This window comes from Bos indicus, chromosome 15, assembly GCF_029378745.1.
Source record: "Bos indicus isolate NIAB-ARS_2022 breed Sahiwal x Tharparkar chromosome 15, NIAB-ARS_B.indTharparkar_mat_pri_1.0, whole genome shotgun sequence".
Classification (NCBI taxonomy): domain Eukaryota; kingdom Metazoa; phylum Chordata; class Mammalia; order Artiodactyla; family Bovidae; genus Bos; species Bos indicus.
In genome coordinates, this window is record NC_091774.1 from 43,230,792 (window position 1) to 43,250,553 (window position 19,762).

The 19,762-nt window shown below is 38.2% G+C and overlaps 1 protein-coding gene across 2 annotated transcripts in view; it reads left to right on the plus strand.

Moving 5' to 3' along the window:
* The window catches only part of SBF2 (SET binding factor 2), a 499,115-nt gene that overhangs the window by 455,140 nt on the left and 24,213 nt on the right, over positions 1-19,762 (plus strand). For both annotated transcript variants that reach the window (XM_070767584.1, XM_070767585.1), the window contains 4 exons: positions 1,714-1,898; positions 6,884-7,060; positions 9,230-9,331; positions 10,037-10,222. In XM_070767584.1, coding sequence (XP_070623685.1) covers positions 1,714-1,898; positions 6,884-7,060; positions 9,230-9,331; positions 10,037-10,222 — 650 coding nt within the window. The remainder of the gene's footprint in view (positions 1-1,713; positions 1,899-6,883; positions 7,061-9,229; positions 9,332-10,036; positions 10,223-19,762) is intronic.

A 19,762-nucleotide genomic window follows, 5' to 3' on the forward strand; every position in this document is an offset into this window, starting at 1 on the left:
TTTGTTTCTCACCAAGGGACAACCTCTCAAAGCTTATTCCATTTGGTATAATTTTTTAGTGGCACTCTTTGCTGTGCTGTCCATTTCATTGTGCTTATAATATTTATAAACAAGTGCTGAAATTTCATTTAACAGACACTCAGTTCATCTTTTTGTGTGACTGTTTATTTGTTAATCAAATAAGCTTTTTATTTGTTAATCAAATCTTCTGCTTTTATTATATTTACATTTTCCCTATTGTTAATTTAATTTTTAAAATTAACCTGTTCTTCTCTTATGCAATTTGCTCTGATGTTTGCTGCTATGTACATTTCATTCCTCCTTCCTTCTTTAATCTTACCTACCAGTGCATGGGTACAGAGATAAATGTTTTACTCAGTCCAATCCCAAATCTTCAGCTAAGGGAAGAGTCCATAATCAAGGTACTGTATTATTTGTCATGATGTTTCACTGTTTTTAACCATCTTCATATGAAGGCATATGTGTTACAAGTGACTTTTTTCACATTCGTTTGTCAAATTGTATTCTTTATTCTCATTCACATTCTGAATTTCCTCTGTGACTTCATTTACAAAAAAATTAACACTTGCCATAGTATCTAAGAAACCTTATAGGTTGTAATAGGTTCATCCATATTAAGCAGAAATTATGAAACCTTTTCTTGAGAACTGGTCTTTCTGACCCTATAGATGCTTATAAAGAGAGAAACAGATGTGACATTATCATGGTGACTTCTGGTCACCTAGAAACATGGCTTGATTTAATATTTGTCAAAGATTAAAGCTTCTCAAAGAGCCTTTCCAAATCTAAAGAAAGCTCTTTAGGGAAGCAGTAGCAGTGCTGTGTACCCCTGTGACTCCATCACCAGCCTGACACCACAGTCTATGGGCATTTCTAAGGACCTCTGTAAAATTCGAGCTATATTATATCCCTTTGTGTTTAAATATTTAATATTTGATAGTCTAACTTGCATATAAAATGCTTGATTTTTCTAATTAATTAAGGTCAACTTACGAGATTCTTCCTATAGCTTAGCTTCATCTTTCCCTTGAAGACATCTGCCCCTTTATTTAAAACTGTCCCTCTTAAATAAAGCCTCCTAAGAGTGAAATGCACATTACTAAATTTATAACTTTTCACTGTTTTTCCTGGATACTGGGGAAAAAAAGATAAAAATATAATCTTTACTGACTTAAAATTACATCATTTTGGCATGATGTGCAAATATTAATTCTAAATCCAGCCTCAAATTTTAGTGGGTTTAGTAAAGCTCTGATTTATTTCTTAATGTGGAATTCTTACTGAACTGACTAAAGCAGAAGAATGTTTCTTACTTCTTTCTTGAAGCCATGAGGAATTTACTTCCATGTTCTCTTCCCTAGGCATCATTATTGCCTCCTGCCCACATTTTTTTTTCCTAGAGTCAGTGTACTCTATTTATGATCTCAGTATGTAAATACTGAATTTACATCAGTATGCAAAAATAGAATTGACTTGGGTGATTTCTTAGATTCCTCTGAGCCAAATGATTTTTGAAATGCTGTGTTGAATAATGCTTATATGATGCAGATGACCAATATGAAATGTGATTACTTAGATGAATTAATTTGCTATTACCTCTAAAACCGTACCCGCAGAGCATGCATCTTTTTCCCTATCCAATGGCATTCTCACATCAGATTATCTCACTCAACTGTTTTGACTTTTGTGAAGGTGTTTGGGCAAGTCTTCGCTCTAGCACTCGCCTGATCAGCTCTCCAACATCCTTCATTGATGTTGGCGCCCGGCTGGCAGGCAAGGATCACTCGACCTCCTTCAGTAACAGCACTTACCTGCAAAACCAGCTCTTGAAACGTCAAGCAACCCTTTACATATTTGGTGAGAAGTCACAGCTAAGGGTAAGATTTCTTTTTCTCACTTAGAAACTTCATGGATACAGGAAGGCAGCTTCTAAAACTCATTTCATAAACCAATTTTCCTAGAATTTTTTTTTTCCAGCTTGGATTCTTAACCTAGAGTTAATAATCTCAAAAAAATTAGCTCATGAATATGTTTACATATGTATGTCTGCCTGTACTTAAGTAGGAGATACATATGCATATACACACATGCATATTTTACCCGTGAAAAAAGTGTTTATAATCATTTTTTTTTTCTTTTATTGAAGTATAGTTGATTACAATGTTGTTAACTCCTATTTTACAGCAAAGTAATCTGGTTACACATAATGTATACATTCTTTTTTTAATATTCTTTTCCATTATGGTTTATCATAAGATACTTTTTTAAATTGGAGGATAATTGCTTGGGGCTTCCCTGGTGACTCAGATGATATAGAATCCACCTGCAATGCAGGAGACCCAGGTTCAATCCCTAGGTTGGGAGGATCCCCTGGAGGGCATGGCAACCCACTGCAGTATTCTTGCCTGGAGAAGCCCTATGGACAGTGGAGCCTGGCAGGCTACAGTCCACAGGGTCATAAAGAGTCAAACATGACTGAGCCACTAAGCTCAGCACATACATATATATATTCTTTTTTTAATATTCTTTTCCATTATGGTTTATCATAGGATATTTTTAATTGGAGGATAATTGCTTTACAATGTTGAGTTAGTTTCTGCTGTACAACACCATGAATCAGATATAAGCATATACATATTCTTTCCCTCTTGAGCCTCCCTCCGCCCCTCTAGGTCACCATAGAGCACCACGCTGATGTCCCCATTACACACAGCTTCCCGCTAGCTAGCTGTTTTTCACGTGGTAGTATATATATGTCGATCCTCCTCTCTCAATTCATCCTCCTTCTCCTTCCCCTCTGTGTCCACAAGCCCATTCTCTATGTCTGTGTCTCTATTCCTGTCCTGCAAACAGGTTCTTCAGAAACATTTTCTAGATGGATATATATGCATTAATATACAATATTTTACTCTTTCTGACTTACTTCGCACTGTATGACAGAGGCTGGATTCATCCACATCACTACAAATGACCCAATTTTGTTCCTTTTAGTGGCTGAGTAATATTCTTTATTGTTAATTATTCTTTATTTATTAATTATTATTATATTCTTTATTGTTAATGGGTAAAGAACTTGTAGTACATAATCATTTTGAAAATCAGCGTAAACATCAAGACTATTAGGGAGTATACATTTAAAAAAAGAAGAAAGAAGTCTATTCAGGCTGTGGTTTTCCACTCTGTCAGTTCAGCTTCCAGAATCTGTGCCCATGGCAAAACAGATGTTTCTATTCTTCGTAAACCTATTGATAAAGCATAGGAAGGAAGAAGAGTGGAAAGAGGAGTATGGCACTGCATATGGAAGCAAGGGAAGGCCAAGGTTGTACTTCTTAGGTTACATTTTTTAAGATTCCTCAAGGCTATATACAGAGACACATGTCCTCTAAGACATGTCAGAAAATGTAAAATATTAATTAGCTGCTAATCAACTTTATTCTTACTTTTCAGTTATTATGCTAAAGAGCTTCACTGTGCTCAAGTCCTCTAAATTGTAAAGACAGTCTCCATCTCCAAAAGCAACATTAATTCTTCTGGATTTAATGTTTTGCAATTCACACATTACAAAATAAATTTCATCATTACTGACAGGTGTGTGGGAAATAAAAAAGTGCTTGTTAATTAAGAAATCCTTTCAAGTTTAGTCCAGGGCTGCAGTGAGCACTGGACAATCTAGGCAGACCTTCAGTTGAACTGAAGAATGGAGGCTGCGAGTAGGATCCCTCAGGCTTGGTCCAAAGGACGCCAGAGCCTGAGTCAGCTCCTCTGTGGCAATCTGGCTGGCACTTCTCCCGCTGCCTGGACTGCCGTAGTCACTTAGTCTCCAGGCTTTAGGGTAGAATGAAACTGCTGGGTAACGCTCAGTTTTTAAATATGCACATGTGTCTTCTGATACAGCAGGTAATCTTATGTCCAGAAAATAACTGGGACACTTTTCAACAGTAGCCCAGGGAGGCCTGCACAGCCTCTTTGGCACCAGTGTCTTTCCCAGAGCACAGACTTCTCACACTTAAGCACACCGCTTATTTATTTATGATCTGAGTCACTCCCCAAAGTTTGTCTCCTGAATGCACATCTCTACCATTCCCTTTGCACATCAGTCTTCAGATAAGCTGTGTGATCAGGCATATACAAGTAAGAAAGACTGGCCAAATAGACCCTTCCTTTCTTCCCTCCCTTCTCTCTTTCATCAATACAATATTATATTTAAAAAGCATAATTCCATAATCCCAAACATAATTTATGGCACATTAGTTATGAGCATTTTCGTGTGTTCCATTCACGTGTTTTTATTGAACTCCGTCTGTAGACTGGGTGCATGCGTTTGATGTGTGCCTCAGTCTAGGCAGCACAGTGCTGCCTGGTTACAGCTCCACACCTTCTTCTCCCAGCAAAAGCAAACACAGGAAACCAATAAGTGAGAGTGACTTACTCTAAATAATCTGGAATTGGCTTTATTTACCATTTTTAATTCATATACTTTTAATATCTTGGTGACAAATTCCTTATAATCTAACAGTGTGTCTCAACACTATGGTTGATAACTCCTGCTTTTATAAGGTAAGTATGAAAGTGTTATTCTGTCAGTCATGTCCAACTCTTTGTGACCCCATGGACTATAGCCCGCCAGGCTCCTCTCTCGTTGGAATTCTTCAAGTAAGAATACTGGAGTGGGTTGCCATTCCTTTCCTTCTCCAAGGATCAAACCTGGGTCTCCTGCATCGCAGGCAGATTATTTAATTATTTAATCTTCCCTGGTCTGAGCCACCAGGGAAGCCTCTTAAGGTAAGTATACCTACCTCAAGTGTAGATGGGAAATAGAAAAGAATCTAGTTGTCCTGAAAAATAAACTATTTTTTATGTATTAGAAGTTGTTTTTTTGTACTTTATATAACACACCATTGTAAATCAATTTAGTATACTTCAATAAAAAGTTTAAAAAATAGATAACAAAAAAAGACCTGCCATACAGCACAGGGAACTTACTCAGGAATATAAATGTTCAAATATCTTGGTAAATATATCTGGATTATAATAAATGTTTTGAATTGTATATAACTTTTAAAGTAAAGCAAAAAGGTTAAAAAAACTTGACAATGTGACTGAAATTTTTACACATAGATGATAAATCCAAAATATCCAACAATTTGGAAAATTATCCAATGATTGAAATAATTATGAAGTCTATTATATTATACAACATCGAAACATGTTATGACTTGAGATAAAGAATCTAGCAGTATGAGAACAAGAGTTCCTTTCTGTTTTTCTTTATCATCTATATGTAAAATCACAGTAGCATACAGCTTTTTTATTTTTTTTTTTTATTGAGATACAATACAATCCACTAGAGGATTTTTCCTACATTTTAGATTATTTCTTTAGGGTAGCTCCCTAAACATGGAATTACTAAGACAAAGAAACTTTTTTTCTTAATATATGTTGGAAATGCTCTTTAAAGGAAAAAAAAAAACTTGGGAATTTTTGCTTTTTATTTGGAAACTTTTATAGGCCTTTTAAAAACACTCTAACCAGTATAAAACATGAAATGGACCCTATATGTAATCTTTGGCAGCAATTTTGCTTAGTTGTGATAAAGTACAAATAACATAAAACTTACTGTCTTAACATACATACACACTTTAGTGGTGCTAATCACATTCACGTTATTGTATAGTCAGTCTTCAGGAAACAGATGATCCAGTTTCGAGTAATTTGGGCAGGATATGAAGAAAGTGAAAAGAACATGAGAAAATTCATTCATTCTTTGCCATAAGAAGCTGGAGAACTTTTAAATCTTCAGAAGTAGGCAACTAGATTATCAGAATAAACTATTACAGTGAGCCATCAATTTAGCGTTCTTTAGTTAATATTGAAAACTCACCTGGAAAAACTCCATGTGGATTAAAAGTACAAAAATTCCATATGAATTTTTGTTTGAGTAAAAGTACTCAAATAAATATAGATTGAAATATATGTCATATTGAGTGGGAAAAATTGTCCAAAAGTTAGAAATCAACAAAGCCTCTCATGTTTTACTGTATATCATTTTTTTTATTATTGGCTTTAAAAGAATAACTACAATATTAGTAGTCTTAGGACAGTGAGACAGTGAGTTCTATTTCCTTCTCCATGTTTATCTCTGTTTTTTTCGTTTTCACAGTGGCTGTGTTGTACTTGCATAATAAGAAACAAATGTGTATGTCTATAAACTTTAAGTTGTAGAGCTTTGGAGCCTCAATAGCATATTACCTTTTAATTGTAATGCACATCTTAGGGAGATTTAGTTTACAGTTTGGGATTAGTCATGCATCATTGGTTCCTCTTTAGACTTCCAGGTTCATGGCCTTATAAGAAAGTGAAAGTCACTCAGTTGTGTTCGACTCTTTGCGACCCCGTGGACTGTAGCTTGTCACGCCTCCCTGTCCATGGGATTTTCCAGGCAAGAGTACTGGAGTGGGTTGCCATTTCCTTCTCCAGAGGATCTTCCTGACCCAGGGATCAAACCCGGGTCTCCCACATTGTAGGCAGACACTTTACCGTCTGAGCCACCAGGGAAGTCCTCATGGTTTTTTAAGTGACTTCTATTTGGTGCTATAAGCTCCAGCAAATAAATTCCAGTCTACAAGTAGCCTCTTCAAGTTTCAGAGTGAGAAGTCAAGTCAAACCACTACATCTTACTGAATATCTCTTTCCAGCAATACTGACGCATTAGCCACATAAGATTGACCTTCTTGACCCATTGCAGCCCCTGCAGCTCCTTGGCCTCAACTGACTATATATTATTAAGTATTTCCCTGTTGAGAACATTGTTCTTTTACCTGTTACACTTCATCTGCTTAATTCTCTGCATCTTCATCCACAGAACTTCAAGTTAGAATTTGCTTTAAATTGTGAGTTTGTTCCTGTTGAGTATCATGACATCCGACAAGTGAAAGCCAGTTTCAAAAAGCTGATGAGGGCTTGTGTTCCAAGTGCCATCCCTACTGACTCAGAAGTGACCTTCCTAAGAGCCCTGGGAGACTCTGAGTGGTTCCCACAGGTAATATTTGGAGCAGCTTGTTTTCTAACTCAAGGAAAGAGAGTCCCAAGGGGATATACAAAATTGATATTTGAGGAAAAGGATATTGTATTCCCCACTCCCTGACACCCTCTCCCCTTCTCGTGTGTCATCTGTAAAGGCCTTTCAGTGCCAGGGCACCACGTGATGCAGGAGGTGCAGGGCTGGAATTCTTCATCCTGGGTTTTTCTCTGTTACTGAAATTTGGTCTCCATAGGATGCTAAGAAAGATTATTTTTAGGTGGAAACTTTTTGATACGTAACAAATATAATCAACATGTATTTATAAGGCTTCTGGTCTGTCATTGTCAATGGTGATAATCCAGGACAGAACGTGACTTCTATGTGGCTCCAAGGGCCTTTTCCTTTCTCACTTTCTTTTTGTCTCTACCTGTTCCATCTCTCTGGATTTTGGATTCATCCCCCAAACAGCCCATCAAAGGCACACTGGATGCCCTGAAGCCTTCTTAAGGTTTAGGAAAAACCACTTATCCTTCCCTCAGCTAAGTCAGTCTTGTGATGTTTTCAATTGAACTCCTATCGAGAAATTAAGGAAATAGGTATGCCAGCACATAACCCACATGTCTTCCAAACCACAGAAAGAACGGTATTTATGACATGCATGTTTCAGACACTGATGCAGACATTTGGCCAAGAGCCTCTCTGCAGTACAGCCTTGTCTTTAGGCCCCTCGTGCTTGTCCATTACTCCTTCTCCCCCCACAGGAGTGCACATCCCCTCTCTCCCTTGTCTACATCAACCTCCAAGTCTCCGACCTCTTTTTTCCCCCCTTCCTCGCTTGAGGAAAATGGATTGTTTCCAAAAGTACATGGGACTAAAAAGGGGAAAAAAAAAAAGCCAGAAAATGATGTAAGTACCCAGGGCAGTGACTATTCTCAAGGTACTTAAACTCCAGGAAAACAGCCACATATATACTTAGCTATAAATCTGTATGAGACTGTGTTAATTACTGTTAAGGCAATTCAGGATACTTTGAAGTAGCCATGGAAGCTGAGCAATCAGTACTCCCTTCTGTTCCTAAGCTATGAGCCCCAGCCCCAAAATGTTCCACCACTGAACCTATCCATCTGTTTCTGCTATTCTGCATTCTGCTCCTTACTTCATGGTGGATCCATATCAGAAATTAGTGACTAAAAACAATGGAAAACATTGTCCCACTTGGGATATTGGCAATTTAAAAGTTAACTTAGAGCAAATGCTAACTAAGCCCAGGAGAATTCAGGCCTGCTAATAGTTGTGTTATAGGAACTTTTGGGTGAGGAGCTTCCTGTTCCTGGAGGGGATACGTGCCTTGTTCCTGTTTCCAAAATAGCCTAGCTCTTTAAAATATGTTGGTGGGGGTGTTTAAATTCCAAGTTGGATTCATTCTCCAAATTATGTCATGAGGCTTAAAAAATTTTTTTTTAAATCAGAATGTTACACATTTAGTTTTGAGATCTATATGCTCTGCTCACAACCTAATTGTTCATTAGGGACTTTGAGTCAGTTGGCTTGCCTCAAAAAGCTGAGCACAAATGCAAGTTTTCTTCTCATTTAATACACAGTACAAATACTTAAGTGTACGATTCACATTTGATAGAAGCAAAATCTTTTTTAATTTCTCTAGGGAGATGCATTTTATATATATTCTGTAATATTTTTCTTTCTCCTAAGATTTTTGGTATGGATATTTTCTCTAGTGTGAGGTTTTTAAAATTTTTCAAGTGTACAGTTCAGTTAAAATGAAAAAAGTGAAAAATACTTTTTAGTATATTTACAAAGTTGTGCAGCCCTCTGAGATAAAACATACTACATCATATAATAAGAAATTTTAAATCCAATAACTGTATTGCAAGGGCCACTTAAAACCTGTCTTTGCCACTCCATAGAATTATAATAGCTCTTCGGCTTTGAGGGGAATCTTAGGAGCTCAATTTATTTCATTATGTATCACTTGAACACATTGTTTTAAATTGTGTCATTGTTTAATCTTAATTTTGATGAAGAGTTTTAATTGTTTAAAATTTATATGGTTCTTTCAAGTATTTTATCCCTAACTTGTTTGATTATCTAAGGTTGATGGCAGGTGTGTCTGTCCTTGGTGCTCAGAAAGCACTTGGTCTAAATGTGGCCTCTGTTCCTTTTTCTTAGCTTCATAGGATACTGCAGCTGGCTGTGGTTGTTTCAGAAGTACTTGAGAATGGTTCCTCAGTTTTGGTGTGTTTGGAAGAAGGCTGGGACATCACTGCACAAGTAAATTATTAAGCCATATTTTCTGATGGTTGTATATTTGTATTTCAATTGAATTATTTTAAAATTCTGCAGGTGAATCTTTTGTATAATGACTAATGTGTTTATGGGCAGAGAAGGTACTCTGTTAAACACCACCTGGTATTCATCAAAAAGCTCTGTGCCAGGAGTTCCTAGGCCCTCCATAGCCTGAGCGCGCTGACTCAAGTCATCAGGCTCCACAGAGCATCACCACAGATGTACCATGCAAGCGTGACCAGCCGTGTAGTTCACAGACCATCTTTCTTGCATTTTGTCAGTTCTTTCTCTGGTTCTGTTAGCCCCTTCTTTACTCACGCCAAAGTATGAGTATGAGTATGATCCACAGGAAAACGTTAGTCTACATCTCCCAGAAGGTGTAGGTTTGAATTGAGCCTCTGACCTTGTTGATTAACCTAGGAGAAAGCCAGTCAGCAAACTGGCCAGACAAGGATTAAATTCTTAATTCTCTGTAGAAAAATGTAACCAAAATGAATTTGAGTCTTACTTTTTAATGGAAAGCTTGCAGAATTAATACAGTTAGTTGTCCTGGACAGGTTAGTGAACAAATTTGCCATCCAGATACTTTGCTTGTAGAGTAAGCGGTCATCAAAATGAAGTGCTTTGTCTTAGCAACAGGAACTTTTCAGGACTGAAAGTAATGAAGTATCCAACCTGCTTGTGCCCTAGGTGACCTCCCTGGTTCAGTTACTCAGTGATCCCTTTTATAGGACGCTTGAAGGCTTCCGGATGCTGGTCGAAAAAGAGTGGCTCTCTTTTGGTCATAAATTCAGTCAGCGGAGCAGCTTGACCCTCAGCTGTCAGGGCAGTGGTTTCACTCCGGTCTTCCTACAGTTCTTAGATTGTGTACACCAGGTAAGTAGAGCAAGTTTAAATCAACTAGGTACGAAAGAAAGACCAGAAGTAGCATTTATTGAGTATTGCATTGCTGTGCCAGGCATCTTTATGTCACAACTCATGGACTCAGCCATAGACCTGATGAAATCTCAGCGGTAGATTTCTGGAAATGGAAGAGAAAAAGAACTGGTTGGTTTCTTCTTTTTTAGTTTTTGTTTATTTATTTACGGCTGTGCTGGGTTTTCATTGCTGCACAGGCTGTCTCTGGTTGCAACAAGCAGGGGTTATTCTCTAGTTACGGCGAGCAGCCTTCTCATTGCAGTGGCTTCTCGTGTTGCAAGCCTGTGTTGTAGAGTGCTAGGGCCTCAGTAGCTGCAGCACACAGGCTTCATTACCCTGAAGCATGTGGAATCTTCCCAGACCAGGGATCAAACCCACGTCCCGTTCATTGGCAGGCGAATTCTTAATCACTGAACTGCCAGGGAAGTTCAAACTAGTTGGTTTCTGAAATTAAGACAGCTGAGCTGGTTGTTGAGCTTGATCCCAAGTGAAGGGGTTATTCTTGTTTAGTCACTAAGTCATGTCCTACTCTTTTGCAACCCCATGGACGATAGCCTTCCAGGCTCCTCCGTCCATGGGATTTCCCAGGCAAGAATACTGGAGTGGGTTGCCAATTTCTTCTCCAGGGATTTCCCAACCTGGGGATCAAACCCACATCTCCTGCATGGCAGGTGGGTTCTTTACCACTGAGCCACCAGGGAAGCCCCAAGTGAAGGGATCAGCACTCTAAATTATCACCTACCAAGAAGAGGAACAAACTTGGGCTTATTCTCTAAGAAGATCTGGTCTAGTGTAGAATAGCAAAAATCTCTAGATGATGGTGGGGCTTGAAATCCTACACGTGATCTTCCCAGCTGGGGAAAACCCTACCTCGTGCCTGAGAATTTAGGAGAGGTAGAGCCTAACCCTTGAGAAAGAATTCGGGCCTGACCAGGCAAGCCTCTGGGGTTGAAAACAATGGCTGAGTTCCACTGGGTGACATAATCATCACTAATCAAAGACCCAGACAGAAACAAAGGTATGTAATGCAGTCAAATCCAGTGGAACAGGGACATGTGCATGTTCGGCTCCCTCCTACCTTCGTCTCAGGATTGGGCTTGAGAACTGGATGGCACTGAGTTTGCAGGTTGAAGGTGTTGGCGCCAGTGGCTAAATTGGCCTGGGAAGAACAAGGTTCGTGCTTTCATCTGTGTTTCATCAACAGTGAATGGGTTCTGACATGTCACACATATTTGTCAAAATGGTGAACCTCTTTGAAATTGAAATACCTTGGCCTCAAGTATGTATTGAAAGGAAAAGTAAAAATATTTTTAGGAACCAGTTTTGGAACTAGGTCATCTTATGTATGGTTGTGTTTTGATTTGTATTCTATTAATCACTTCACCAGCTTTATCAATTCACTTTATATTTTTAAAAATTTATTTAAAGTGTATAATTCAGTAGTTTTTAGTATGTTCATAGACTTGTACAACTACCACAAGCAATTTCAGATTGTTTTATCACCCGATAAACAAACTCCATACACATTAGCAGTGACTTGTACACCACCTCCACCTGGATGCCATTCCCAGCATACACACACACTGGAGGTTGTGTTTTTGATTGCTCCACAGCTTTTTAAAGACCTACTGAATAATTTTAATTGATTTGAGCAGCATCTGGAGAAGCTGGCCGCAAGGTTGAGCGTATGCTTTTAAACTCTTTGTAGCAAATGATCTATTTGCTTCCTGTTGGAATATTAGCCTTTTGATTTGGATTCCTTTCAGCAAATAGATGAAGGAGAAGTATGAAGCCCATTGTCTGTGAAACAGAAAACCTAACTGAGACCAAGAGATGTGCAGGCATCTCTTCTCACTTCTGGACAGGTGAAGGCATACACGTTCTTCATGAAACACTTAACTCACACTTACTATGCTAACCGAGTGCACCAGGCTGTTTCCTGCCTCCCTGTCTGCCTCCCACCCCCTTGCAGTCATTGCTAATACTTCTTGACCACTTACTATTATGCCAGGCACTGTTCTCAGCACTACATTTCATGATTCTTTCTAGGTAATCCTGGAACCTTTTCGAGGCCTCTTCTTTTGTATTCTAACAAACCATCTACAGACTTCCTTGATAGCATCTATACACTAGCATCCATCTATTAATAAATGCATATTGCCTTCTACTGAGAAGTCTTGGGAGCAGGGTCTGTATCATATTAGTCTTCATATCCCTAATATCTAATTATAATTTCAGTCTCTGGAGTGTAGTACACCCTCAGTACATAAGTACAACGAATGAATACATGAAAATTGGAATGACCACCTGGTTCAGCCTTATTCAGGCCCTCGTTACCCTTCATCAGGACCATCTCAGATATCCTAAGTACAATTGCTAGTAAAATCTTCTGAATGCTCAGATATGATACTGTTATCCTCTTTTACAAAAATCTTTAAAGCAGACAGAAACTTTCATTGGCTCTGTGTCATAAAGAATTACTCACAACCAACTTGAATATAATACTGTCAAAAATCACTTGAAAGGTTTTTAAGGCTCCTTACTGGATGTCTGTGTTGTCTCAGTAAGTACTCTCAATCAGTTTTACCCCTGCATTGAAATAATATCACTGTTTATTCACTTGAATACTAGATGAAGCAACTGACTGTCTTTTAATGTCTTTGGCATATAAAAATGTGTATCTTTAACAATTAAAGTCACAGTCTTCATAATGTGGTGTTCACACTTAAAGAACATGTAGGGATTAAAAAAGCACAATAGAAAAAAAATCAATAAAACCAAGTGCTGGTTCTTTGAAAGGGTAAACAAAATCGACAAACTTCTGGCCTGGCTCACCAAAAAGAGAGAAAACCCCCTCAAAAAAAACAAAATAAGAAATGAAGAAGGAGAAATCTCAGCTGATACCACAGAAATACAAAGACCGTAAGCAAATACTATGAATGATTATATGCCAACAAATTTGACAAGCTAAGAAGAAAATGAACAACTTCTAGAAACATTGTTGTTGTTTTTTGTCACTAAGTCTTGTCTGACTCATTTTGCAACCCCATGGACTGTAGCCCACCAGGCTCCCCTGTCCATGGGGTTTCCCAGGCAAGAATACTGAAGTGGGTTGCCACTTCCTTCTCCAGGAGATCTTTTTGACCTAGGGATCAAACCTGTGTCTCCTGTATTCTTTACCATAGACCCACCAGGGAAGCCCTCTAGAAGCATAAAACTCACCAAAATTGAATCAAGAAGAAATAGATAATTTGAACAGAATGGTCACTAGAAGTGAAAGAACCTGTAATTAAAAAAAAAAAAAAACTCCCTACATACAAAAGTCTAGGACAAGATGGCTTCACAGGTGAATTCTACCAAATATACAAAAAACTTATACTGATTTCTTCTGAAACTCTTACAAAAGTTTGAAGAGGAGGGAACAGTCCCAAAGACATTATATGAAGCCACCATTAGTTACCCTGATACCACTAAAAAAGAAAATTACAGGCCAATATCTTTGGTGAATATAGATGTAGAAATTCTCAACAAATGTTAGCAAACTAGATCCAACAACACAGAGAAAAAAAGATGATACACCTTCTTCATTTGAGATTCATCCCAAGCTTACAAAAATGGTTCAACATATGCAAATCAGTGTGACGCATCACATTACAAAGACAATCAAAAACCACATGATCATCTCAGTAGATGCAGAGAAACCATTTGGCAAAATTCAACATCCATTCATGATAAAAACTTTTACTGAAGTGAGTTACAGTGGACATATCGCAACATAATAAAAGCTATTTATGACAAACCCATAGCCAATATAATACTCAACAGTGAAAAGCTAAAATCTGGAACAAGGATGCCCACTCACACTCTTATTCAACATAGTATTGGAAGTCCTAGCCACAGCAATCATACAAGAAAAATAAAAGGTATCCAAATTGAAAGGAAGAGGTAAAATTGTCACTATATGCAGATGATGTGGTACTATGTATAGAAAACACTACAGACACCATACAAAAACTACTAGATCTAATAAATTCAGCAAAGTAGCAGGATACAAGACTAACATTCAGAAATTGGTTGTATTTCTTTACACTAACAATAAATATCAGAAAGGTAGTGTAAAAAATAATTTTTTAAACTGCACCCCCTCAAAAAAAAAAATTACTAGGAATTAACCAGACAAAGGAGATGAAAGACTTATACACTGAGAACTGTAAAATATTAATAAAGGAAATTTAAAGAGGCTTCACAGAAATAGAAAGATATCCTGTGCTCTTGAATTGGAAGAATTAATATTGTTTAAATGGCAGTACTACTCAAAGCAATCTACAAAAGTAATACAATCCCTATCAAATTACCCATGACATTTTTCACAGAACTAGAATAAGTAATCCTAAAATTTGTGTGGAATCATAAAAGATCTAGAATTGCCAAAGTAATTCTGAGGGGAAAAAGACAAAGTAGGAAGCCTAACTGTCCCAGATTTCAGATAATACTACAAAGCTACATTAATCAAAATTGTGATATTGGTACAAAAACAGACATATAGATCAATGGAATAGAATAGAGAGCCCAGGAATAAATCCACACACCTACCTACCGTCAGTTAATCTTTGACAAAAGAAGCACGCTGCATGTAAATCAGTGGAGTTAGAACACACCCTTATACCATACACAAAAATAAACTCAAAATGGCTTAAAGATTTAACCATAACACCATAAAAATCCTAGAAGAGAGCATTGATAAAACATTCTCTGACATAAACTGTACTGTTGTTTTCTTAGGTCAGTCTCTCAAGTCAATAGAAATAAAAATAAACAAATGCGACCTAATCAAACTTACAAGCTTTTGCACAGCAAAGGAAACCATAAAAAAAAAAAAGGCAGGGGGGAGGGCAACCTACTGAATGGGAGAAAATATTTGCAAATGATGTGAACAACAGGGTTTAATCTCCACAATATACAAACAGCTCATATGACTCAACAACAAAAATAAACAGCCCAATGGAAAAAAGGGCAGAAGACCTTAATAGACATATTTCTTCAAAGAAGATATACAGATGGCCAGTAGGCACATGAAAAGATGCTCAACATTGCTAATCATTAGAGAAATGCAAATCAAAACTGAAATGAGATAACCACCTTCACCCGTCACACCAGCCACCATTAAAGTCCCCAAATGACAAATGGTGGCGAGGGTGTGGAGAAAAGGGGACTTTCCTGCACTGTTGGTGGAAGTGCAAGTTGGTGCAGCCACTGTGGAAACAATGTGGAAGTTCATCAGAAACCTAAAACCAGAATTAGCATATGATCAGTAATCCCACTCCTGGGCATATACCTGGGCAAAACTATAATTCAAGAAGATACATGCACCCCTAAATTCATAGCAGCACAATCCACAATAGCCAGGACATGGAAACAACCTAAATGTGAATGGATAGGAGTTGGTGATGGACAGGGAGGCCTGGCGTGCTGCGATTCATGGGGTCGCAAAGAGTCGGACACGACTGAGCGACTGATCTGATCTGAAAGATGTGGTACATAACATACAATGAAATACTACTTAGCCATAAAAAAGAATGAAATAATGCCATTTACAGCAACATGGATGCAACTAGAGATTATTATACTAAGCATGTCAGCAAGAGAAAGACAGGTACCATGTGGTGTCACTTATGTGTGAAATCTGAAATACGGCACAAATGAGCTTATCTACAAGACAGAAATAGACTCAGTCATAGAAATAAAACTTGAAGTTGCAAGAAAGGTGTGGGGAGGAAGAAGGGTAGATTGAGAGTTTGGAATTGGTCAGTGCAAACTATGACATTTAGAATGAATAAATGACAAAGTCCTATCGTATATAGCACAGAAAACTATATTCAGTCTCCCAGGATAAAACGTAATGGAAAAGGATATTTTTTAAAAATATACTTCAATGAGAGGAGTGGCAGGTAAAGTCACTCATGCAGACTTTTTTAAATAAGAATTAAACTGAACCCATGTCAAGTTTTGGGGGGTTGTTTTTTTTTTTTTTTTTTTTGGCCACACTACACAGCTTGCAGGAATCTTAGTCCCCTGACCAGGGGTGAACCCAGGCCCTCAGCACTGACAGTGCAGAGTACTAACCACTGAGCCACCAGGGCATTCCCCCATCAAGCTTTTCTTACATAAGAATTACACTGAGAATAGGCCGTTTGTTTATAAGCTTCTTTAAGATATTATCCATAGGCATTTGAAAATATCCATATTTTTGTTTTCACATTTTTATCCTAAAATTAATTTTTTTCAGCTAAAATGAAAGTTTGTAATGGTTCCTTTTTTCCAACATGTTGAAGTGACATCCTCAGATTTCACAGCATGAAATAAAGTTTAAAATAAGTAAGTTTAGGGACTTCCCTGGTGGCCCAGTGGCTAAAACTCTGCATTCACAATGCAGGGGGCCTGGGTTCTATCCCTGGTTGGGGAACTAGATCCCACAGGCCACAACTAAGACCCAATGCAGCCAAATAAATATTTAAAAATAAAATAAGTAAATTTAACTTCTGCTTCCACAATAAGGGATTAAGACTCTAAAGACAGCTCTCCCCTACCCCCACCACCAAAGCATAATTGTAAACTTAGACATGGGGAAAGGAAACATTTCAACAAATGGTAATGGAATAACTGGATATCTGTATAGAAAACTATGAACCCCGAATTCTTACATCATTCACAGAAATTTGCCTGAAATGGATCATTGACCTAAATTGCTAAAGGAAATTTTTCAAGTAGAAAATAAATGATAAAAGAAGGAATCTTGGGATATCAGGAAGGAAAAAAAGAACAACAGAAAGTAAAATGTGGGTAAAGAATTGATGCTTTTGAACTGTGGTGTTGGAGAAGACTCTTGAGAGTCCCTTGGACTGCAAGGAGATCCAACCAGTCCATTTTGAAGATCAGCCCTGGGATTTCTTTGGAGGGGATGATGCTGAAGCTGAAACTCCAGTGCTTTGGCCACCTCATGCGAAGAGTTGACTCACTGGAAAAGACTCTGATGCTGGGAGGGATTGGGGGCAGGAGGAGAAGGGGACGACAGAGGATGAGATGGCTGGATGGCATCACTGACTCAATGGATGTGAGTCTGAGTGAACTCTGGGGGTTGGTGATGGACAGGGAGGCCTGGTGTGCTGCAATTCATGGGGTCGCAAAGAGTCGGACACGACTGAGTGACTGAACTGAACTGAAACACAGTATACTTTTCTCTTGAGTTCCCTAAGTTATTCTTGAAGCAAAAATTATAACACTATTTGATGTTCCCAATATAGGTAGAGGAAATAGTTAAGACAACTGGAAATGGAGGAGCACAAAGGGATGTGAAGGCAAGTAAGGTTTCTACACTTCACTGAAGCTGGTAAAATGCCAACACCGGTTGACCATAACAATATATGTAGTGTAATATCTAGAACAACCACTACAAAAGCTATATAAGGATATACTCTCAAAAACACTATAGATAAGTCAAAATGGAATTCTAAAAAATGTTCAAGTAATCCATATAAGGCAGGAAAATAAACAAAGGGAAAAAAAATATAGAACTGAAGACAAAACGTAAAGTGACAGACTTCAGCCTTAACACATCAATAATTGCATTAAATGGAGACAGTCTAAACATAACATGACCTAACACATGCTTTTTATAGGAAACTCAGCTCAAATATGAAAGTATCGTTATAGAAGTTTTATTTATAATAGCCAGAAATTGCAGGGGAGAGGGGACGAAATGTCTTAAAATAGGTAAGTGGCTAAACAGACTGTGGTACATCCACACCACAGAATACTGCTCAGCAATAAAAAGGGGTGAGCTGCTGATAATAGGCAACAATATGAATGGATCTCAAGAGCATGATGTTGAGTAAGCAGTCTCAAATGGTCACACACTATGATTCCGTTAGCATAACATTTTCAAAAATGACAAAATTATAGAGATTAATTATTGATTGTGAGGGTGTGGAGATAGTGGGGAGAAGAGAATAGGTATGACTATAAAAGGGTATCATGAAAAACCATTATCCATCAGCTGGTGAACAGATGAACTGAGTCTGGTATATGCTTACAGTGGAATATTAATCAGCAAGCAAAGGGAATGAAATAATACAACATGGACGTGTCAAAAGCATGGTCCATGAAAAAAGAGAAATCTCATCACAAGGAGAATTTGGTTTTCTTCTTATTTTCTCTGTATGAGATGGTAGATGTGAGCTAAATACATTGTGGTGATCATTTCATGATGTATGTAAGTCAGACAACCACGCTCTGTGCCTTAAACCTTTACAGTGATGTGTACCAACTATTTCTCATTAAAACCAGGGAGAAAAATAGGTTAAAAAGACTACGGACTACACACTCTTATGCTTAGAGGATATCCTACAAAAGGCAAAATAGTGGTTGAAAAATAGATCGGTGGTCGCCTGGAACCGGCGGTCAGGGCAGGGAGTCAGCTCCCAAAGGGCATGAGCAAGCTTCAGAGGGTGAGGGAACTATTCTGCATCCTCATCGTGGTGGCGGTTACACCACCACAATTACACAAACGTGTGACCAAAACGAGTCAACCTGTATGCTTAAAATAGGAAAATTTTAACTATATTTAAAGTGTACTTCAATGAACCTGAAAAAAAAATATTTTAAATAGTAACTCCAACCTGTCAGTAAACTGGAGTTCTAAAAAAAGACAACAACTGCTCTCTAGTTTCTCTAAAGAAAAACTTGCCAGTGTGATACCCAGAGCAATCTTATAAACCTGGCTGCCTGCTTTCTGGAAGTTCGGCAGGAAATAGGCCCAGGGAAATCCCAGTGAAGTATGCAGGTTTTTACTTTTTCCATACATTGTCAGTCTCATCATTAATATACTTGTGCACAGGTGTCCCCAAGTCCAGAACTTACCAAGTTTGGTTTTTCAAGACAACAAACCTCTAGTCTCTTGCCTGCAAGAAGGTAGTCACATGACTTCATGGGGTAGGAAAGGACCCTGGAAGTCTTGGCACTGCCTCTCTAGACTTACAACTGTTCTTATTTTTAGCCCCGATTTCACCCCTTTATGGGCTTTCCTGGTGGCTCAGACAGTAAGAATCTGCCTGCAATGCAGGAGACCCGGGTTCAGTCCCTGGATCAGGAAGATCTCCTGGAGAAGGGAATGACAACTCTCTCCAGTATTCTTGCCTGGAGAATTCCGTGGAAAAAGGAGCCTCGTGAGCTACAATCCATGGGGTAGCAAAGAGTCCAACACGACTGAGCAACCCCATAAAGGGGGTAACACTTACCCCTTTATAGCACTTGGGCTTCTGAGACTTTTTGGGTTTACAGAGCAAACTCTCACTTTTCAAATCATTTTCATCCTACAGGCATTCTAGTATAGCTTCTTATCTTCTGTCATTTTCTGCTATTCTTAAATTTTCCATCTTTCAGAATTTTCTTGATCTTCTCCCGTCTCCTGCTCCCTTTATCCCCACCTCCTTTTCGACTTTG